We start from the raw sequence: 24,552 nt of genomic DNA on the forward strand, positions 1-24,552 counted from the left end.
AACCAGAGAAAGATACTAGCTCAGGGCTCGGGAACATGGGAGCCTTAGAAGAAGTTCACTCAATCAACACCACCAGAAATACACTGGCCATTTATTGATATGTGTCAGATTTTTCCGTTTGCAAACTGGCTGCTGTGTTTACCGACCAGTGAACCATTATTCATTTCAAAAGCACTTAATTGGCAGCGAAGAACTTTGCACTTTGGTTTATCCTTTTCATTTCTGTAATCAAAATGCTATCAACTCACCTTTCACTAATTAGGACGGCACAGTGGTTAGCACTGCTACTTCACAGCGCCAGGGACCCGGGTTTGATTCCCAGCTTGGGTCACTGTTTGTGTGGAGTTTGCACATTCTCCCTGTGTCTGCCTGAGTTTCCTCTGGGTGCTCCGGTTTCCTCCCACAGTCCAAAAATATGCAGGTTAGGTGAATTGGCCATGCTAAATTCTCCCTCAGTGTATTCAAACAGCCGCCTGAGTGTGGCGACTAGGGGATTTTCACAGTAACTTCATTGCAGTGTGCCTTACTTGTGACTAATAAATAAACTTTAACTTAAACTTAGTAGTGAAGAGATTCAAAGAACCATTCTTAAATATGTTTTTTCTTAATATTGTTGATAGGCATTTAGATAAGGATGCAGTCTGTCACTAAGCCTAAAAAATTGTATTTTCGAGTTACCGATGAAACCAAAACAAACTTGCATTTATATAGTGCATTCCAGGACATCCAAAATCACTTCAGATGCAATGAATTACAGAAACTCACATTCCATTTTGCTCTTGCAAAATGCCATTCAACAACATACAATTTTGAACACACATCTGTTACTAATCCACCTAAAAAAATTGTATAAACTTGTAAACTATCCTCAAAAGAGAATACACAGTCCTACAGACAAGAAGATTTCAATTTTGATACCAGTCTGAACTGAGGTCTTTATATATATTGTATGGCTCACACAAAGAATAATCACTTCGAGGATGTGTTTGTGGGACCATCTGTGCAGCCATATCCCACAATAAAACGGCACCTTCAGCATTAAAAAGAAAAAAATCAAAAGCTTTGACATAATTTCCACCATTTAGAATAACTTTTGCTGCACTTATTCCAGTTTAAATCTGTAGCTAGCTGAAATGCCAGGCAGCCCCAATAATTTCCTTTGTAAAAAATGAAACCGTTTAATGTTAATTCAGTTTTGCAGTTACTGGATTCAGCTGTCTGGATTCTCTCAATGTCAGCTGAGGAAATGGATGACCATTTAGTAGGCATTGAGTTAGTGAAGTGTTTATTTTGCAGCAAGTTCAAAATTTACAATTTAGGTCAATTTGGACTGTATCTTTAGTAAAACGAGTGATATATTTCTAATGCCTGTCAAACAGGAAAATTTATTCCTGATTCCTTTAGGCATATGTTGGAACTGGAAAATTGTTCTGTATTTATCTGTGCTCACAAGTCTTGATTATAGACCACAATAAGTTAAAACAATTAATTGCATTTTACTTGGAGTTAGAAGAATGTATTCATTGATTCTACACTCCAAGAGCTCTATCTCTGATCATGTTCACTTCAAGTGTGACATCCAACTGGGAATGTGAAAACCAGCATACAATGAATGTTGGCCTGAGAAATAACTTCTGGGAGACAGATTCACTCAGAGAAAGAGAGAGACTGAAAATTAACTGCACAAAATATAAATATTAATATGTACTCTGTACTTGGCAAATCACTTGTAGTAAGTCTTCTTTCTGAGGAAGTACAATGGTCCTTTCTATTCTGAAAGTACAAAGTCCTCTTTACTGGAAAAATAAATGTAGTAGTTTGGTTGTCTTGCAGCGCTTGCAGTGTTAGCGTACCAAGCACCTCATTTGCAGAAAGATGTTACAAAGCCCTTTACAAAATGATGAACGTTGAGGAGAGAGGGAAAAATAAGGAGTGAATGACTTGGGAACGTTTAATCATGACCATTAAACTGCTTTTGATCTATGCCCCTTGATCCCCAATAAAAATCCTAATAAAAATCTATCTATCTCAGTATTGAAATTTTAAATTGTTTCAGTGCAACCTTTCAGGAGAGAGAAGAAATTCCACATTTTCATTATCCGTTGCCTTCTGCTTTCTGTCCTGAATGACTCAATTCCAAATATGCACCCTTATTTAGGGTGCCCACAACAGAGGAAATTGTTTATCTAAATCTAACTGGCAGTCTTTCATCTTGTAAGATGATGGTTTGCACTGTGGTTGTCAAATGTGCTAAATATGGCTTGTTGTGGCTCAGGCGCTCCACTCTGGCATAGTAGCCTCTGCTGCATTAGCTGCAGAAGAAGACAGTGGCTGAGAAGGTGTAGGATTTGCTGGCCTCTGTTTTCTTTGAGCCCTCTTCTTGGCCAGTTGAGTTCTTCATTTCAACTCATCTCCTCCAAGACACCTTCAAGCTGTTAGCTTCCAGAAGTCACGGCATGGTGGCTATCTCCCAATTCTCTATGACAATGACCGCCATCTTCATATTTCACCCGCAGGTGTCCTTATAGCAGAGAGATATACACCCAGGATCTCATGACCCAGTGGCCAGTTCACCCAGTGGCCAGTTCACCATACAGAAGACCTTTGGGTATACAGATGTCATCCATCCGACAAATGTAGCCGAGCCAGCACAGACATCATTGGCTTAGCAATGAGTGTATGCTGATGAAACTAGCAGGCTCCAGGAATCATAGAATCCCTATAATGCAGAAGAGGCCATTTGGCCCATCGAGCCTGCACCAACTCTCTGACAGAGTATCTTAGTAAGAAGTTTAACAACACCAGGTTAAAGTCCAACAGGTTTATTTGGTAGCAAAAGCCACACAAGCTTTCGGAGCTGCAAGCCCCTTCTTCAGGTGAGTGGGAATTCTGTTCACAAACAGAGCATATAAAGACACAGACTCAATTTACATGAATAATGGTTGGAATGCGAATACTTACAACTAATCAAGTCTTTAAGAAACAAAACAATGTGAGTGGAGAGAGCATCAAGACAGGCTAAAAAGATGTGTATTGTCTCCAGACAAGACAGCCAGTGAAACTCTGTGGGGGTTACAGATAGTGTGACATGAACCCAATATCCCGGTTGAGGCCGTCCTCGTGTGTGCGGAACTTGGCTATCAGTTTCTGCTCAGCGACTCTGCGCCGTCGTGTGTCGCGAAGGCCGCCTTGGAGAACGCTTACCCGAATATCAGAGGCCGAATGCCCGTGACCGCTGAAGTGCTCCCCAACAGGAAGAGAACAGTCTTGCCTGGTGATTGTCGAGCGGTGTTCATTCATCCGTTGTCGCAGCGTCTGCATAGTTTCCCCAATGTACCATGCCTCGGGACATCCTTTCTTGCCAGTGATACGCTGCAAGAAAGGATGTCCCGAGGCATGGTACATTGGGGAACCTATGCAGACGCTGCGACAACGGATGAATGAACACCGCTCGACAATCACCAGGCAACTGTTCTCTTCCTGTTGGGGAGCACTTCAGCGGTCACGGGCATTCGGCCTCTGATATTCAGGTAAGCGTTCTCCAAGGCGGCCTTCGCGACACACGACGGCGCAGAGTCGCTGAGCAGAAACTGATAGCCAAGTTCCGCACACACGAGGACGGCCTCAACCGGGATATTGGGTTCATGGCACACTATTTGTAACCCCCACAGAGTTTCACTGGCTGTCTTGTCTGGAGACAATACACATCTTTTTAGCCTGTCTTGATGCTCTCTCCACTCACATTGTTTTGTTTCTTAAAGACTTGATTAGTTGTAAGTATTCGCATTCCAACCATTATTCATGTAAATTGAGTTTGTGTCTTTATATGCTCTGTTTGTGAACAGAATTCCCACTCACCTGAAGAAGGGGCTTGCAGCTCCGAAAGCTTGTGTGGCTTTTGCTACCAAATAAACCTGTTGGACTTTAACCTGGTGTTGTTAAACTTCTTACTGTGTTTACCCCAGTCCAATGCCGGCATCTCCACATCACATCTATTCCAGAAGTCCAGGGATCAAATTCTGAGCGGGCTAAATGGTTACAGTGTTACCTAGATAGTATCTTCATCACAGGTTCAAGGGAATAAGAGCACTTGAGGAACTTGGAAGCTACTTTGCAATGTTTGCAAAAACATAATCTCCGGATCAAAAAGGAAAACTGCGACTTTTTCAATACATCCATAAACTACTTGGGCACATCATTGATAAAGATGGCTTGCATAAGGAACCAAAAAAGATAATAGGAAATTTAGAAGCATTTTGACCTCAAAATGTGACGCAACTGAGATCGTTTTTAGGTTTGATCAATTATTAAGGTAAATTCGTTCCAAATTTAGGGACGCGATTGAAGCCATTGCGCACTTTGTTATGTGTCAAACAGGCATGGCACTGAACAAAATAATATGAAAGAGAATAAATATGAAAAGGTAAAAGAAGCCTTAAAGAAGTCAGAGTTATTTGCCCATTTCAGTTCCAAGCTGAAGTTACAACTTGATTGCGATGCATCACCCTATGGGGTAGGTGCAGTCATCTCACTCATAATGACCTTGGAAGAAGAGTGTTTAATAGCCTGTTTCATGAATTCTTACTAGTGCAGAAATGAATTACACTCAGCAGGAAAAAGAAGCTTTGAGTATCATTTTTGGAGTAAGAAGATTTCATCACTACCTTTATGGGTGTTATCTGGACTTTTGACAGATCACCGACCCTTGACGACAATCTTTGAGCCATTCCTTCTTTAACAGCTAATAGGTTGCAGAGGTGGTCTTTGACATTATCAGCGCACAATTACAATATTAAATGTCATCAATCAGAGCAACATTCGGATGGTGATGCTTTATCATAATTGCCATTACAAATCAAGCAAGAATCTGAAGAAAATTTCATCAATATCCTATATTTCTCACAAGTGGATAGTATACCTGTGACTTCATCTCAAGTTCAGAGACACATAAGAACAAATCCAGTAATGGGGAAGGTTATGGATATGGTCTTAAAAGGAATGATGACAGACGTACATCATAAAAACCCAGACCTCAATCATTACATCACCAGAAGACTTAAGTTGACGGTCCAGAGAGGAGTTTTATTATGGGGAATCTGAGTGATTATTCCTCTGTGCTTGCATGGAAGAATCCTTGAATGGTTACACGAAGGACATCCAGGTGTGGTGAGAATGAAGGAACTGGCACGTAGTTATTTTTGGTGGCCAGGTAGTTTTCATTATTTTCTGTATTTATTTAAAGATAGAACTTATTTTTTAGAGCATTTGAATTAATTACATTGATTGTTCATGGCTTAACTTTAATATTTTAGTATTGAACCAAAGAATACCTTTAGAACAATGAAAGCCATTGCTCATTATACCTTTTCTTCTTTTCCTCCATCAAATACTAGTTCTTGTATCACAAAGTGAACTATAGCCTTCTTTGGTCCGAACTTAGTTATTAATGCCACAACTTTCTGTAAAATATATGGCCATAATCTAGAAAATAATGTTGAATATTGCAAGTCTGCTGCAAAGTAGAAATTAAAGCACAGCTGTATTATTTTTGCAATGTCCTCTCCTTCACCCGTGTGCCCGTTTTATTATTTATTGGCATAGTAAATGAGTCAAACAAATTGTCCAAGTTAGTTTGCAGGAGACCTATTTTCATGGGGAGAGTTGATGATGTCAGTTTATTTGCTTATGTTATAATGCTCCACCTAGTGGCTAAGAAATATAAAACTTGTCATGCCAGGTTGTGGTATTGGCCTCCTCAAAGGCTAGACGTAACTGAGGGTATCAAGGAAGTATGCTTTTCCACATAAAAGTTCGAGCATTGGTTTGACTGACTGATTTCCGATCATACTTTGCTCTCTGTTGTCTGAACTATTTTGTGTTTAATAGTATGCTATTAAGTAATAATAAACTATTTTGTGCTGTTAGTATGGTAAACAGACATCAAATTCACATACTAAATTCTGTTTAATCTGATAAATTCATGAACTCTTTTTGCATCTTTATAAACTCGATTTTCAAGTTTGCTGATGACACCACCGTGGTGGGTCGGATCTCAAACAATGATGAAACAGAGCACAGGAAAGAGATAGAGAATCTGGTGAAATAGTGTGACAACAATAATCTCTCCCTCAATGTCAGTAAAACGAAGGAGATAGTCATCGACTTCAGGAAGCGTAGTGGAGAACATGCCCCATCTACATCAAGGAGATGAAGTGGAAATGGTCGAGAGCTTCCAAGTTCTAAGAGTCCAGTTCACTTACAACCTGTCCTGGTCCCTTCACGCCTAAGTTATAGTTAAGAAAGCCCACCAATGCCTCTATTTTCTTCAGAGGCTAAGGAAGTTTGGCTTGTCCGCTATGACTCTCACCAACCTTTACAGATGCACCGTAGAAAGCATCCTTACTGGTTGTATCACAGCTTGGTATGGCTCCTACGCTGTCCAAGACCACAAGAAACTACAAAGGGTTGTGAACCAAGCCCAACCCATTATGCAAACCAGCCTCCCATCCATTGACTCTGTCTACACTTCCTACTGCCTCAGAAAAGCAGCCAGCGTAATCAAGGACTCCACGCATCCCGGACATATTCTCTTCCACCCTCTTCCATTGGGAAAAAGATACAAAAGTCTGAGGTCATGTACCAACCGACTCCAGAACGGGTTCTTCCCTGCTGCCATCAGACTTTTGAATGGACTTATCTTATATTAAGTTGATCTTTCTCTACACTCTATCTGTGACTGTAACACTACATTCTGCCCCCTCTCTTTTCCTTCTCTATGAATGGTATGCTTTGTTTGCATAGCAAGCATAAACAATACTTTTCACTGTATACTGATACATGTGACAATAAATCAAAATCAAAAACTCAAAAGAATATTGTTTTGAGATCTGAATTGACTTGAATATTTAATTTAACAATTGATCCGTGGCCCTCTCTTATATACTAGACATGCTCCAAGTTTTAAAATCTGTTCATGAGAATTTTTTCATTTAGTCGTTATGCAGCAGGCAAGGTAGATAGGGAGCGACTATTGCACAGACAAAATATCTGAGCAGTCAAGAAATGTGGCAGCCATTTCGCTTCCATTTACCAGCTTAAAAAATCGCATTAGCCTAACTGAGTTGTCATCAAGCAGGTAGCAATATGAGCATGAGATTAAATGCTGTTAAATCAACCTTCAGTTAAATATGGAATGATTGCTCAATGCAGTCAGCGCTTACTGCACTACCCATTGGCTACACACATCAGCAAAGGGCCCAAAACTGTACACAATTAAAATGAATCTGCACTGTTCAAACCACATTGCACCAATGGAGGTGCTTTGTGAATCAGACCTGGGAATCAATAAAGATTTGCAGAACATGGGAGACAGCAAGCTCCAAGGTTTTCTCATGATGTGCAGGAGACTTGATGGAGGAGTTGGAAAGTAGGAGAGATGTTCTGGATCTGCAGTGGACCAGGTGGCCTTTCAGTTGCACTTTGAAAAAACCGTGGAAAAAAATAATTGTGATCAATGTGAGTAGACTAGCCCCAAGGACCTGGATGCAAGAAGTTCAGTGATCTTAGATGATTGTGCAAGGCGAGTGAATGCATCTTCAATGTCATATCCAACTGCACCATTAGTCTCGAAATAAAGCAAGCTGCTTTATCCCAGTTGGTATCAAGTTTCTAGAGCATTACTGAAGTTGTGTTTATCCAGGCGAGTGGCAAATATTTCAACATGCTCCTGACTTGTGTCTTGTAGATGGTGGACAGACTTTGGGAGACAGGAGGTAAGATCTTTGCCGAATAATTCAGTTCCCTTGTGAACATTTTATTAAATGACTGGTCCAATTCATTTTCTGGTCAATGGCAATGCCCAGGATGCTGTTGTTGTGGGATTCAACAATGGTCATGTCATTGAACATCAAAGGTAAATAGTTGAAATCTCATGTGTAGAGATAATCATTTCCAGGCACTTGTGTAGTTTATTCTTTCATGGAATTTGGCAAGGCCAGTGCAGTGATTGTGATGTCTGTCAATTTAAGACAGCATAGCAGAAGAGGTTCAGCTGGTTTGAGGGATCGCTGGTAACCAAGAGCGAGAGATCATCCCAGGAGGCTGCTCCAAGACAGTCTAAGGCTGCAAACCCCCGTATCTGATTTTGCTTTATCAATAAATACCTTTTGTACCTCACGAAGTTTGAAGTGTCTTAATGTCACTAGAGGGGTGCCACACTATTACACATTGGTGATGAGGCAGATAAATTTTGATGCCACAGCCTACCTGTGAGTATCCGATTCAACTGAAATTTGGAAAAAAGGGATGACACTCACCCGAGTGCCTGTTTTAGGGCAAATAGACTCAGTGACAGTTGCCAAGGTAGTGCCAGACCCTGAGGGGCAGACGAAGTAACGAACCTGGGGGGCGAGTCTCATCAGCGGAGACCATTTAACGGGCTCCCCACTGGGTGCCATGGCCTCCGTGTGTCTCTGGAGAGAGGATGATCGGCGCATACGCAGTGGCCCACTCAGCACTACGCTCCCAGCCTCTCTAGCGGGAATAAGCCCTGTCTCTCTAGCGGGAATAAGCCCTGTCCCCGGGTTTTCAGCGCGAATCTCCCTCAGGCAGTCTGCAGTGCATAGAGTGTGAGAGATTTATTTTGTAAACCCCGCTAATAGAACTAGCGGGAGTTACTCCAGTTATTATGTGAATTTGGCACTTTGAATTTTTTTGGAGAATCCCGGCCTTGGTGTGGCCAGTGAATTAAGAGGTTTGGAAAGACAAGAAGATAGATTAGCCTTCAGGAGCAAGAGAAGTAAAAATTGAGTTTCGGAGAAAAGGCCAGAAGTGCTGCAGTTATTTTTCTGGAGGGGAGGAAAACCAAGGAAACAGAGCTTTGTTTCTGGTTTAAAAAGAAGAAATCTGGATAGAAGGCAGAAATGTGCTTCAGTTGAATGAGTCCAGAGGCTAAAAAGGAGAAGAAAGGCCACAGGGAGCTGTAGGGCATGTTCCAGAAGCATGGGAAAGTGAGAAGCTGAGATTTGCATGTCTTCCAATCTGAACAAAGACTGCACCAGGTCTGGGTGGTGATCCCTGCACTGGCAGACTACAGTTAGTCAAGATTTGAAGTTGTGGAACTGAAGAGATATTGTGCCTATCGGAACAGAAAAGAAAATAGGTTGGGAAGTTTTTGGAAGAGGCGGTTGGTCTCGACTGGACAGTATGGGAGCCACTAGTGAAATCGGCAAAAAGATTGATATTAAAACAAGGAGAGAAGAACAACCTCTCCAGACAGCCAGGATAAGTGAGAAAACTGTAGAAATCAAAGTGTAAGTCTTCTGACAGCGAAAAGATAAGTTAACAGTCTGACAAAAGGGTCCAAAAAGGAGGAGCCGTAGTTTTCCACCAAAACTACAAAAGCGCGGGTAAAACACAGAGAGAAACAGCAACAGTGGCAGTTAAAAAAGAAAGCTGACAGTCTTAAAGCGGTAATGCATTTAAAGTGACCATAATGTTGTCAAATTGTTGTAAAGGCTCAGATGGTAAAAGAGTAACATAAAAGCATGATACTATGGATATTAGAAATCTGAAATAAAACAGAATATGCTGATAACACTCAGCAGGTTCTTTTTTATTTATTGAATTCATAGTTTTGGTCTCTCAGGGAATCAAGGAATATTGGGAGTGGGTAGGGTAGTGGATTTGAAGCTGAAGATCAACCCTGAAAGTATTGAATGGCAGTGCAGGCTTGGACACACAGCGCAATTTGCAGAAACAGAAGAGGCTCCATAAACTATCGTAGATCAAGTAAAATCTAGAAGTTTAGAATATGTATTGAGTATGAACACCTAAAAGAGAAAAAGAATGGTAGTCAGAAGAAATCATTAGAAGATACTAGAGTAAAGATAGAAGTGGATGGTGTGGCACTGGAACAAATAGGTAAATTTGACTCTGTGGGACAAATGATAACAGAAGCTGGTAGATGCCATGCAGTAATGAGTAAAAAGTTAGAAATAGCCAGAAGTAATTTTGTGACAATGAAGGATATGTTAACAACTAGAGAAATTCAAGTTTGTAACAAGAAAATATTCATAAGGTGGTACATTTTATTCAGTTACCTGTATGCCTCAGAAACCTGGAGATTACTTGAAAAACTGTAGAAGAAAATAGAGGCCTTTGAAATGTGGATGCTAAGATATATGATAAAAATTCTATATACAAACCATAAGACAAATGAAAAAATGGTAGAAATTGCAAGAGGAAAAGGAACTCTAAAAGTTACATCCAGAAAAGAGAATGTCAATATTTTGGCCATTTGATCAGAGCTGAAAAGCTACAGAGATCTCTTCTAGAGGGGAAATAGAGGGCAGCAGAAAGAGGTTTTGACCAAGATGTAGTTGGATGATGGATGTCACAGAGTGGTTGTAGATAAGCTGCAGTGGATGTCTGAGGATGTTGCAAGATGGATGAGTGTGACATACCATGACAACTGTTGTCCTGGTAGGAGTAGCTACAAGTGGCAGCTTTAAATGTATTTCTAAAATACATCCTGGGATCCAGGATGTCGCTGGGCGAGTCCCAGAAATCCTGAGGTGGGAGGGAGAGGAGCCGGAGGTAGCGGTACATATTGGTACCGCTGATGTGGGTAGGAAGGGGGAAGGGGTCATGAAAAGAGAGTATAGGGAATTAGGGAGACAGCTGAGAAGGAGGAAAGCAAAGGTAGTAATCTCAGGATTGCTGCCTGTGCCACGGGAAGGTGAGGACAGGAATGGAGTGAGGTGGAGGATGAATGTGTGGCTGAGGGACTGGTGCAGGGGGCAGGGATTCAGGTTCCTGGACCATTGGGACTTCTTCAGGGGCAGGTGTGACCTGTACACAAAAAACGGGTGGCATTTGAATCCCAGGGGGACCAATATCCTGGCAGGAAGGTTGGCTAAGGCTACTGGGGAGAGTTTAAACTAGATAGGTTGGGGGGAGGGGATCAAAATGAGGTGACTGAGAGTGAGGAAGGTAGCTCGCAAACAGAGAAGGGTTATAGGCGGTGCAAGAGGGCGGATGGACAGGGAATAGAGAAGCGGAGAGCTCAGACCAAAAGATTGAGATGTGTTTACTTTAATGCCAGGAGTATAGTGAATAAAGGGAATGAGCTCAGAGCGTGGATTGATGCCGGGAAGTATGATGTGGTGGCCATTACGGAGACTTGGATGTCTCAGGGACAGGACTGGAAACTCCAGGTGCCGGGATTCAGATGTTTCAGGAAGGACAGGGAGGGAGGCAAGAGAGGGGGTGGAGTGGCACTGCTGATCAGGGATAGTGTCACAGCTGTAGAGAAGGTGTATGCTGTGGAGGGATTGTCCACCGAGTCTCTGTGGGTGGAAGTTCGGAGTGGGAAGGGGCCGGTCACTTTGCTGGGAGTTTTCTATAGGCCGCCCAATAGTAACAGGGAGGTGGGGGAGCAGATAGGGAAACAGATCCTGGAGAGATGCAGTAATAGCAGAGTTGTTGTGATGGGAGACTATAATTTCCCAAACATAGATTGGGCGGCACAGTAGCACAGTGGTTAGCACTGCTGCTTCACAGCTCCAGGGACCTGTGTTCGATTCCCGGCTTGGGTCACTGTCTGTGTGGAGTTTGCACATTCTCCTCGTGTCTGCGTGGGTTTCCTCCGGGTGCTCCGGTTTCCTCCCACAGTCCAAAGATGTGCGGGTTAGGTTGATTGGCCATGCTAAAATTGCCCCTTAGTGTCCTGGGATGCATAGATTAGAGGGATTAGTGGGTAAAATATGTAGGGATATGGGGGTAGGGCCTGGGTGGGGATTGTGGTCGGTGCAGACTCGATGGGCCGAATGGCCTCTTTCTGTACTGTAGGGTTTCTATGATGATTTCTATGAGATTGGAATATCCCTAGGGTAAGGGGATTGGATGGGGAAGAGTTCGTTAGGTGTGTTCAGGAGGGTTTCCTGACACAGCATGTGGACAAGCCTACAAGAGGAGAGGCTGTACTTGATCTGATACTGACCAATGAACCTGGACAGGTGTCAGATCTCTCAGTGGGAGAGCATCTTGGGGATAGCGATCATAACTCTATCTCCTTTAGGCTTGCATTGGAAAAAGAGAGGGTCAGGCAAGCTAGGAAAGTGTTTATATGGAGTAAGGGGAAATATGAAGACATTAGACAACAAATTAGAGGAGTAAATTGGAAGGAGATATTCTCGGGGAAATGTACTGAAGAGAGGTGGCAGTTTTTCAAGGAATGTCTGTCTAGAGTTCTACAGGACAACGTTCCGAGCAGACAGGGAGGTGTTGGTCGATTAAAGGAACCGTGGTGCACAAAAGCTGTGCGGGACCTAGTCGAGAAGAAAAGGAAAGCGTACAAAAGACTCAGAGAGCTTGGCCAAGATAGGGATTTAGAAGAGTATACGGCTTGTAGGAAAGGACTAAAGAAGGAAATTAGGAGAGCCAGAAGGGGTCACGAGAAGGCCCTGGCAGGTAGGATTAAGGAGAACCCTAAGGCGTTCTATAAATATGTGAAGAGTAAAAGGATGAGACGTGACGGAATAGGGCCTATAAAAGGTGAAGGCGGGAAAGTCTGTACAGAACCAGTAGAAATGGCAGAGGTGCTCAATGAGTATTTTGCCTCGGTTTTCACAGAGGAGACGGACCTGGGTGGATGTACTGCGGGCTTGCGGTGGACTGAAAGGATTGAGTATGTGGACTTTAAGAAAGAGGTTGTGCTGGAATCTTTGAATGGCATCAAAATAGTTAAGTCGCCGGGTTTGGATGGGATGTACCCCTGGTTACTGTGGGAGGCGAGGGAGGAGATTGCAGAGCCTCTGGCGATGATCTTTGCGTCGTCAATGGAGACGGGAGAGGTGTCGGAGGATTGCGGATGTGGTTCCTATTTTCAAGAAGGGGAATAGGGATAGCCCAGGTAATTACCGACCGGTGAGTCTAACCTCAGTGGTTGGTAAACTGATGGAGAAGATCCTGAGGGACAGGATATATGAGCATTTAGAGAGGTTTAGTATGCTCAAGAATACTCAGCATGGCTTTGTCAAGGGCAGATCGTGCCTTACGAGCCTGGTGGAGTTCTTCAAAAATGTGACTAAACACATTGACGAAGGGAAGGTGGTAGATGTGGTTTATATGGATTTTAGCAAGGCGTTCAATAAGGTCCCCCATGCAAGGCTTATAGAAAAAGTGAGAGGGCATGGGATCCAAGGGGCTGCTGCCCGGTGGATCCAGAACTGGCTTGCCCAAAGGAGGCAGAGAGTGGGTATAGATGGGCCTTTTTCTAAATGGAGGTCGGTCACCAGTGGTGTGCCCCAGGGATCTGTTCTGGGACCCTTGCTGTTTGTCATTTTCATAAATGACCTGGATGAGGAAGCGGAGGGATGGGTTGGTAAGTTTGCCGACGACACGAAGGTTGGTGGGGTTGTGGATAGTCTGGAGGGATGTCAGAAGTTACAGAGGGACATAGATAGGATGCAAGACTAGGCGGAGAAGTGGCAGATGGACTTCAACCCAGATAAATGCGTCATGGTCCATTTTGGTAGGACAAATGGGATGAAGGAGTACTATATAAAGGGAAAGACTCTTAGTATGGTAGAGGATCAGAAGGACCTTGGGGTCCGGGTCCATAGGACTCTAAAATCGGCCCCGCAGGTGGAGGAGGTGGTTAAGAAGGCGTATGGTGTGCTGGCCTTTATCAATCGAGGGATTGAGTTTAGGAGTCTGGGGATAATGATGCAGCTATACAAGACCCTCGTCAGACCCCACTTGGAGTACTGTGCTCAGTTCTGGTCACCTCACTATAGGAAGGATGTGGGAAAGATTGAAAGGGTGCAGAGGAGATTTACAAGGATGTTGCCTGGATTGAGTGGCATGCCTTATGAGGATAGACTGAGGGAGCTCGGTCTTTTCTCCTTGGAGAGACGAAGGATGAGAGGAGACCTAATAGAGGTGTACAAGATGTTGAGAGGCATAGATCGGGTGGACTCTCAGAGGCTTTTTCCCAGGGTGGAAATGTCTGCTACGAGAGGACACAGGTTTAAGGTGCTGGGGGGTTGGTACAGGGGAGATGTTAGGGGTAAGTTTTTCACACAGAGGGTGGTGGGCGAGTGGAATCGGCTGCTGTCAGGGGTGATGGAGGTGAACTCAATAGGGTCTTTTAAGAGACTCCTGGATGAGTACATGGAGCTTAATAAGATGGAGGGTTATAGGTAGGTCTAGAAGGTAGGGATGTGTTCGGCACAACTTATGGGCCGAAGGGCCTGTTTGTGCTGTAGTTTTTCTATGTTTCTATGTTTCTAAAACATAGCAAACATGGATGAACAGGGATATCCACTGCTTGCTGAAGTCCAGATCTGAGGCGTTCAAGTCAGGCAACACTGACGTATATAAGAAAGCCAGATACGATCTAAGAAGATACATCAAAGATGCCAAAAGACAGTACCGGACCAAGTTAGAGTCCCAGGCTAGCCACACCGACCCCTGCCGACTATGGCAAGGTCTGCAAGATGTAACAGGCTACAAAATGAAGGCATGTAAAATCACCGGCTCTAATGCACCCCTTCCTGATGAGCTCAATGCATTTTACGGTTGTTTTGAGCAAGAGGTCAGTGAGAGCATGCCCTCCACCTTGGAAGCTCTGGATGAGCCTGTATCTGGGGTCAACATTGCAGATGTCAGAGCAGCCTTCTCGAAGGTCAACCCATGGAAAGCAACTGGCCCGGGTGGGTACCCAGACGAGCACTCAGATCCTGCGTGGATCAGCTGATGGGGTGTTCACAGACATCTTCAACCTCTATTTACAAGAATCTGAAGTCTCTATCTGCTTCAAGAAGATGACCATCATCCCGGTACCTAAGAAAAACCAAGCAGTGTGCCTTAATGACTATCGACCGGTGGCTCTGACATCCATCATTATGAAGTGCTTCGAAAGGCTAGTCATAGCATGAATCAATTCCAGCCTCCAGGACTACCTGGATCCACTACAGTTTACCTACCACCGCAACAGGTCCACAGCAGACGTCATCTCACTGGCCCTGCACTCAACCCTGGAACACCTAGATAACAAGGACATTATGTCAGACTCCTATTTATTGACCATAGCTCAGCCTTCAACACTATTATTCCCATGAAACTCATCTCCAAACTCCGAGGCCTGGGCCTCGGCACCTCCCTCTGCGACTGGATCCTGAACTTCCTAACTCACAGACCATAATCAATAAGGATAGGCAACAACATCTCCTCCACGATCATCCTCAACACCGGTGCCCCACAAGGCTGTGTTCTCAGTCCCCTACTATACTCCTTATACACCTATAACTGTGTGGCCAAATTCTCCTCCAATTTGATTTTCAAGTTTGCTGACAACACCACCGTAGTGGGTCCGATCTCAAACAATGACGAGACAGAGTACAGGAATGAGGTAGAGAATCTGGTGAACTGGTGCGGCAACAATAACCTCTCCCTCAATCTCAACAAAACGAAGGAGATTGTCATCGACTTCAGGAAGCGTAATGGAGAACATGCCCCTGTCTACATCAACGGAGACGAAGTAGAAAAGGTCAAGAGCTTCAAGTTTTTAGGTGTCCAGATTACCAACAACCTGTCCTGGTCCCCCCATGCCGACACTATAGTTAAGAAAGCCCACCAACACCTCTACTTTCTCAGAAGACTAAGGAAATTGGCATGTCAGCTACGACTCTCGCCAACTTTTACAGATGCACCATAGAAAGCATTCTTTTTGTTTGTATCACAGCTTGGTATGGCTCCTGCTCTGCCCAAGACTGCCCAAGACAAAAGGTCATGAATGCAGCCCAATCCATCACGCAAACCAGAATCCCATCCATTGACTCGGTCTACACTTCCCACTGCCTCCGCAAAGCAGCCAGCATAATTAAGAACCCCACGCATCCCGGACATTCTCTCTTCCACCTTCTTCCGTCAGGAAAAAGATACAAAAGTCTCAGGTCACATGTCAACCGACTCAAGAACAGCTTCTTCCCTGCTGCTGTCAGACTTTTGAATGGACTTACCTTACATTAAATTGTTCTTTCTCTCTACCCTAGCTATGACTGTAACATTAAATTCTGCACTCTCTCATTTCCTTCTCTATGAACGGTATGTTTTGTTTGTATAGCGTGCAAGAAACAATGCTTTTCACTGTGTGTTAATACATGTGACAATAATAAATCAAATCAAACTGAAAAACTATCAACTTTTTTCAAATAATTTTATTGTGGGAGAAATTAGTTGAGCGATACCTAATGTAATCTTACTGAAAGATTCTTAAAGTTGTACTGAATCTATTACCTTCACCAAAGCTCCATAAAATGACTCAATCAATTGGCAACAATGTGGGCTGGTGTTTTCTGCAAACCTGCTCAAAATCGGACAGATAGTGACAGAGGTGTGCACAGTAAGGCTGACAGCTGTCCCACCACCATGAATTAAATATTGATAGATTAAGCTATGTTGTGCTGTCAAGACAATCCAGTTCTTATTCTATCCCATTTTATATTTGATCCTAGTTTACTTCTCTCAATGTTTAAAATACTTCAAAAAAATCTATCACAGTAGGAAGATTGTGCACTCCACAGTGAAACCTTTCAGGAACAAAAATACATGTTAGAATAGTATTATTTGCTGTAGATTGGGATAGATAAACTGAATAGCAACTCTGCATTATCCTTGATTATTTATACAATGGAGATGGCTTCCAGTTTGCAGGCCCTAACAACCTCCTATTCACCATGAATGTGCAATCTTTCTACACCTCCATCCTACACCAGGATGGCCTGCGAGCTCTTTGTTTCTTTCTTGAAAAGAGGCCTGAACAATTCTCATCTACCACCACTCTCCTCCACCTAGCTGAACTCGTTCTATCTCTCAACAACTTCTCCTTTAACTCATCCCACTTTCTCCAAATCAAAGGTGTAGCAATGGGTACCCGCATGAGTCCTCGCAACGCTTGTCTTTCTATTGAGTATGAGGAACATTCCTTGTTCCAGGGCTACCCACGTCCCCTCCGACAACTCCTTTACTGGTATATCAATGACTATTTTGGTACCGCTTCATGCTCTCGTTTGGATCTGGAAAAGTTCATCAACTTCGCCTCTAGTTTCCACCCCTCCATCACCTTCACCTGGTCCATCTCAGACACTTCTCTTCCCTCCCTTGATCTTTCTGTCTCCATTTCCAGCAATTGACTATCTACCAATATCCATTACAAGCCCACTGACTCCCACAGCTATCTGGACTGCAGCTCTTTGCACCCTACATCCTGTAAGGACTCCATCTCTTTCTCTTAGCTCCTTCACCTCCATCGCAGTTGTTCTGATGATGCCACTTTCCAAAGTGGTGCTTCTAATATGTGCTCTTTTATCCTCAACTGTGGTTTCCCACCTACAGTTGTCGACAGGGCCCTCAACAGAGTGCGGCCCATCTCTCGTGCCACAACCTTCACCCTCCTCCCTCCTAGAACAAGGATAGATTCCCCTTGTTCTCACATTTCACCCCACCAGCCTCCACACGCAAAGCATAATCCTCCGCCATTTTCACCAACTCCAGCGTAATAACACCACCAAACACATCGGGGGGAATTTACCATTTGAGCCTAAGTGCCGAATCTGTGCGTCAAATAGATCCGCGCCTAGAATCCTCTTTCCAGCGCGCGCATACGCGTTTGCTGGCTCCAGCCCGATCCGCGCCATGGCCGGGGCTTAGCGCTGGCGGACTGATCAGAGCTCTGAACTGCGCATGCACAGTTCGAAAAAAATCTGACAGAGCACACCCGGGCTCGAAAAAAAAAGCAGAAAGCGGAGAATCGGCTCTCTGACGATCATCCTCTGGTCGGGGGGGAGGGGGGGGGGAGTGGGAGGGGTGTGACCGATCATCCCCTGGCGGGGGGGAGGGGGTGTGACGTCTCATCCTCTGGTCCGGGGGGGGTGGGGGGGGGGGGGTCGGCTGCCAGTCTGCGGCCGATCCCTCCTGCTGGAGTGGACGTGCGGCCATGCCATCCCACGAAACCTTCAGGATGAAGCGATTCCTCGCTAAGAACATGAAGCAGAATGGCCGATTCCACAGTGTAAAGGGATACACCATCACTGGTACACTACCAGCCACAGCCATCTCTCCCGCTCTCTTGCCCCTGCAGGGAAGAGTATTCTGTGGCTGGTAGTGTACCAGTGATGGTGTCAGGAGGCATCGGCTGCAGACTGGCAGCCGACCCCCCCCCCCCCCCCCCCCCCCCCCCCCCCCCCCCCCCCCCCCCCCCCCCCCCCCGACCAGAGGATGAGACGTCACACCCCCTCTCCTCCACCCCCCAGGGGATGATCGGTCACACCCCCTCTCCTCCCACCTCCCCCCAGCCCCCCCCGCCCCGCCCCCGCCCCAGGGGATGATACATCACACCGCCTCTCCTCCTCCCACACGCCTCCCGCCCCGACCAGAGGATGACCTGGGTCAGAGAGCCGTTGCAGTCTCTGACCCCGCTCTTCGGAGGCTGCAGCGGCGACTTCAGACTGTTATTTTGCAGGTCGGTTACAGCGCGGACGCGGATCGGGCCAGAAGACAGTAAAATGGGATTTGGCGGTAGAGTTGGGCGCGCGGTTCTTTAAGTCGATTTAAATGCATGCAAATGCATTTAAATCGTCGGGCCATCCAATTCGGGCGTGGGCCGGACCCGCGCCCGAATCAAGTGTCGGTAAAGGCGCGATCTGCTCGAATTCGGGTGCAGAACGCGTTAAAGGCCCGACGCCCAACTTTACCGCGATTTCACGCCCACAAGTTTTGGTAAAGTCAGGCCCATCTTCCTCCCTCTGTCAGCATTCTGCAGAGACCGTTCCCTTCGGGATAACCTAGTCCACTCCTCCACTATACCCAACACCTCTCCCAGCACCCATGGCACCTTCCCATGCAATCGCAGAAGGTGTAACATCTGCCCCATTATCTCTTCCATGCTTACCATCCAAAGTCAAAACATTCATTCCAGGTTAAGCAGCGTTTCACTTGTACCTCTTTCAACTTGATCTGTTGCATTCACTGATCCCAATGTGGTCACCTCTATATCGGAGAGACCAAGGGGAGACTGGGTGCTCGCTTTGCTGAGCACCTTTGGTCTGTGCGCAATCAGGACCCTGATCTTCCAGTTGCTTGCCATTTTAACACATGATCCTACTCCCATGCCCACATGTCTGTCCTTGGCTTGCTGCATTGTTCCAGTGAAGCTCAACCCAAACTGGAGGAACAGCATCTCATCTTCCGGCTAGGCACATTACAGTCTTCTGGCCTAAACATCGAATTCAACAACTTCAGATGATTACCTTGACCCCTTTGTTTTCATTTTATTTAATTTTTACTGTTCTCTACCTTTTATTTCTTATTTGTCTTTCTTTATTTTTCTTCCCCCCCCACTCTTTCCCCCTATTTTATCTCCCCTTTCCTTACCTTTTCTCCCCCTTTGCTTCCCCTTTCCCCCCTTTTCTCAATTTTACCTCCCACCCATTTCCCTCCCTCCTCCCACATCTTCAGCTGTCACAGCTTACCCTCTGATTTCAGCTTCTCTGCCGTTTGGCCATTCACACCTTTTATTCTCTCTATGGACTGCCATTAGCAGCCTTTCTCCTTGTTTCTATGGCTATGACTCATCTTTCATTCCCTCAACCTACAGTATAAATATTTCCCACTTTCTATGCTTTTTAGCTTTGACAAAGGGTCATCTGGACTCGAAACATCAGCTCTTTTCTCTCCTTACAGATGTTGCCAGACTTGGTGAGATTTTCCAGCATTTTCACTTTTGGTTTCAGATTCCAGCATCCGCAGTAATTTGCTTTTATCCATTTATTTATGCAAATGTTGACTAACATAACTTGTTTGATTTTCCCCTCTCTTTTCAGGGTATAGAAAACGATTTTCAGTTTTCTTCTCTTTATCTCTCTCACATCAACAGACTTGTTATTTGAAGCATTTAACTTTTAATCTCTCTCAACTTTACTTTAATTGAGGAAAATCTTCATGGTAGTTTAGGCAACATAAAATAATTAATATGTTTCTAAAACATAGCAAACTATCAACTTTTCTTCCTATTTCTGTTTAAACAGATTTTAAAGTTTTAAAGCTTATTTATTAGTCACAAGTAAGGCTTACATTAACACTGCAATGAAGTTACTGTGAAATTCCCCTAGTCGCCACACTCTGGCGCCTGTTCTGGTCAATGCATCTAACTAGCACGTCTTTCAGACTGTGGGAGGAAACTGGAGCACCCGGAGGAAACCCACACTGACACGGGGAGACCGTGCAAACTCCACACAGACAGTGACCCAAGCCGGGAATCGAACCCCGGGCCCTGGCGCTGTGAGGCAGCAGTGCTAATCACTGAGCTGCCCAAGGAATTGAGGAATTAAGGAATTGGAACATTTAAAATGTTTTCATAGAACATGAAGAAAGGATCCTTTGGCCTGGATCCAAATGAAACCTCTCTTTAAGTTCTCATAGAACATAGAACATAGAACAGTACGGCACAGAACAGGCCCTTCGGCCCACGATGTTGTGCCGAGCTTTATCTGAAACCAAGATCAAGCTATCCCACTCCCTATCATCCTGGTGTGCTCCATGTGCCTATCCAATAACCGCTTAAATGTTCCTAAAGTGTCTGACTCCACTATCACTGTTGGCAGTCCATTCCACACCCCAACCACTCTCTGCGTAAAGAACCTACCTCTGACATCCTTCCTATATCTCCCACCACGAACCCTATAGTTATGTCCCCTTGTAATAGCTCCATCCACCCGAGGAAATAGTCTTCTCCCTCCACTTTTTTCTCAATCTTTACCTGCCTTCCTCTTCTTGCAAATCTTCCTCCATCATCTTTTTCTTCCCTTGCTCTTGGTCTCCCTCTCTCAGATATGTGAAACACCTTTTAAATCCCTGTAGAGACTGATAACTTCTAAAAGCATATTTGAATTCCTAGTGATCAACTATAACAATAAACTAAAACAACATCAACTAAACACTACTTAGTAGGCAACTAGAACATCAAAATGTAGAAAATATATTACCCATTAACTTTTCGAAACAATTGAAAACCCCAAGCCATTGTGACATTTCATTGCCCATTCTCTGAAGAGTTACATTTTATATAGGAACCAGTTCAATATCAGACACAGCTTTCAACAGGTTTGCCTCTCCATGTTTGAGTTGTAGCATTGAGTGACTGGCTTTTCAGTCAGTTTCCAGAGAAGAACTGATTATTGACACTAAGGGGGTGATTTTACCATTGCGTTGCGCCCCTTTTCGGGTGCAAAAACGTGGTAAAGTCGGGCGTGAGACGAATAGCGCGATCCGCGCCTGCGTCCACGCAAACCCGAAAATGGCCGCGATCCGCACTGCACCCGAAATGGGCGCGACATCAATTTAAATGCATTTGCATACATTTAAATTGACTTAATGAGCTGGATGCCCAAACTTACCTGCATTTTCCCATTTACCATCGCGTTCACCCGTCCAGATTTGGCGCGAAACAGTCATGCTCGGAAAAGGTGTGTTTCGGGCGCTCCAGCTTCTGAAGAGGTAAGTTCAGAGTTTCCAGCGGCTCTCTGACTCAGATCGTTGTTGGGGGGGGAGGGAGAGGGAGGCGGGCCAGATCATTCTCTGGTGGGAGGGGGAGGAGGGAGGCCAGATCATTCTCTAGTGGTGGGGGCGGGGGGGGAGGGGGATGGGAGAGGAAGGAAGCCTGATCATTCTCTGGTGGGGGGGGGAGGACGAGGAGGCCAGATTGTTCTCTGGTTGGGGGGGGTTAGGTGGGAGGCCCGATCGTTCTCTGGTTGGGGGGGGGAAGGGAGGCCCAACCGTTCTCTGGTGGGGGTGGGGGGGGAGGAGGGAGGCCCGATCATTCTCTGTTGGGAGGGTGGGGGGCAGGGGCAGGGAGGGTCTGCTGCCACTCTGGGGGCGATCATGGGGGGGAAAGGAGGCAGGGGGTCGTGATCGTTCTGGGTAGCGGGGGAGTGGATAAGGGGGACAGTTATGTTGTGGGGGTGGGCAGTATCTGTGGGGGCCATCGCTCCCGGGCTTTATCCGCTTTCTGCGGCCCAGGAGCGATGTGACAGGGGAGTGTTTTTCAAATTTTTTTTTATTGTGCATGCACAGTTGAAGGCTCCGATTGGAGCAGCAGCGTTTCAGGCGCAATAGGCCCCGCCCACAGCACGATTCAGACTTGCAATTTTTTTTTCAGGCTAAGTGCACATGGGGGCCTAAGAACAGGTTTCCAAGTCGGATCTGAATAGCGCCCAGATTCAGCACTTAGAATCAAAATGGTAAAATCAACCCCTAAATGTTAGAATGTAACCAGTGACAACTTTGTATTGAATATAATGTGACCAATGGGAACAAGATATAAGGTCAGCTGACCCAGTAAACCATGGAACCAATTATAAAGTGATGTAATAGCTGACCAGCTGATTCACTATAAATAAGAAACTGTAGAATTGTGGGTAGCTTGGAGTGGCCCAGGGCAAGGCCCCAAGTTCGGAGTAATGATGTTTCTTTATTAAACCCGTTCTTTGATTTATAAGTTGGAGTAAGTTTTGTTGCATTTTCATTAGCTGCATTTTGAAGAGTCCCTTCTGAAAAAACACAAGGACTACTTGTGGCAATCCCAGCCATGGAAGACCAAATCTTCCGAAGTCTTTTAATTGCCAAGGGGTGTGTTTCTTCAGTCAGAAACTGTATTCCCTTCCTCAGTCTGCCTAGTAGTCCACAGAAAGGCAGCATATCCCCTCTGCTGATCACACAAGCTGCAGTCTTTCTGAGCATTCTCTCTCGTACAAAACAATTGAGACAGAAAGTGTATCCACAGTTAGCTCAGCCACGCTAGCCTTTGTTTTCAGATGTGAAATAAGCTACATACATTTCAGTAGCCTTTCCTGGTCTCTTTCAGATGGTCTGACTCACTTAGCAGAATAGTTACCCAAGAAAAGTTGGAAGAATTAAAACAAGTTGTAACTCTTGGGTACGATACCACTGAACCCTTGACTCTCGACAGGACCAACAGACTGTTCCCTCTTCACCTCCTCAGCCACCAGATTATCTCCCCCTGACCTGGCTATCCCCTGCCCTGACAACATGACTACCCTCCTGACCATGGAAATGTGACCCTAACCTACCCTAGCCCTCAGCCACTTATCTGTCATAACCCCCCCATATCTTCCACCATACCCTCACTCACTTACCTGCTATCTTCCCCTTCACTCACTTAAGTGCCACCCTAGCCCTTCATCCCATTTACCTGCCACCCTACCCCCTCCTGCATCCACCCACCTGCCATCCGATCCCCTCACCCAACCACCTGCCACTGGATCGTCTCAGCCCCACTTACCTGCCATCCTACTCCCTTGCCCTTACACACTTACTTTCTCTCTGTAACTTCTCAAAGTAGTTTTTCGACCTTTAACTTACCAGCATGTGGCAGATTCTGGTTCAACCTAACCTTGATTTTTCTTTGTTTTAACTTGAATGTTAAGTAAAGTAATTTAAGACAGTTACAGCCATTTCCTAAATGGACTTAATCATGTTACATAAAAATGACTTTCCTCATATCACGTCCTTTCTTTTGCCAATCACCTTACATCAGTGTCTTCTGTTTCCCCCCCCACCACCACCACCACCACCACCACAATGGGAACAATCTTTCACTATCTACTCTGCCCAGACTCTTCATGATTTTGAACATCCTTATCTCAATCTCCTCTCAATCTTCTCTTCTCTAAAGGGAACATCTCTGGCTTCACTTATCTATCCTTGTAACTGAAGTTTTTCATCCCTGGAACCATTAAATCTTTTCTACACCCTCTCCAATGCCTTAAGGGTGGTACCAAGAATTGTACATGTCACTTCACTTGAGGCCAAACAAATTAAAATATTATGTAACAGCTATCCCATGTAAGACTTATTTGATTCTGTAAAGAACATTTATTACTTTATGTTAAAAATGCTATTATAAATATAAATTGCTGTGTTAGTATCTGGAAATTTTTGTGAACCTAATCATTTTTAAAAAATTCTTGTTAGAACTTTGTAATACAAAAGAAACCCCCAGCTACTCGAAAGACCCAGAAAACAGAAGTACCTATTAATGAGGAATTTGACCAGAGTGAAAAGTTTAATGAATATCAGGAGAAGAATAAATTTGAAAGAAAGAAACAACCCCCAAAGACAAAAGCAAGGGATACAAAGAAAGAAGAAACTCCCCATGTACACAAGAATCTGGAGTCATCCAATCAGCTGTCGTAAGTAGCTAAGATTGTAATATTGTGAACAACGCCTTGGAGCAATGTGCGCTTTGATGTAAAAGTGATAAAATATATTTGCAGTTTTATAATATATTATGATACTTGTGGGGATTCTTAAACCAAATTTCCAAATGACATCCAAATGAAGAAATTACCGGGCAAGAATTCATTTTCTGTAAATCTTATTGCAAAAGGAGTCTGACTTAACCTAAATTAGAACATAGAACATAGAACATAGAACATTACAGCGCAGAACAGGCCCTTCGGCCCACGATGT

General features: G+C 44.7%; 1 protein-coding gene across 1 annotated transcript in view; it reads left to right on the top strand.

Annotated features, from left to right (window-relative positions):
• odad2 (outer dynein arm docking complex subunit 2) overlaps nucleotides 1-24,552 on the top strand; it is a 247,559-nt gene that overhangs the window by 53,912 nt on the left and 169,095 nt on the right. The window contains exons 7-10 of the mRNA XM_078200227.1: nucleotides 7,745-7,772; nucleotides 9,149-9,311; nucleotides 17,001-17,055; nucleotides 24,055-24,272. Of these exons, the coding sequence (XP_078056353.1) occupies nucleotides 7,745-7,772; nucleotides 9,149-9,311; nucleotides 17,001-17,055; nucleotides 24,055-24,272 (464 nt within the window). The remainder of the gene's footprint in view (nucleotides 1-7,744; nucleotides 7,773-9,148; nucleotides 9,312-17,000; nucleotides 17,056-24,054; nucleotides 24,273-24,552) is intronic.

The sequence above is a fragment of the Mustelus asterias genome, chromosome 2, assembly GCF_964213995.1.
Source record: "Mustelus asterias chromosome 2, sMusAst1.hap1.1, whole genome shotgun sequence".
Lineage (NCBI taxonomy): Eukaryota > Metazoa > Chordata > Chondrichthyes > Carcharhiniformes > Triakidae > Mustelus > Mustelus asterias.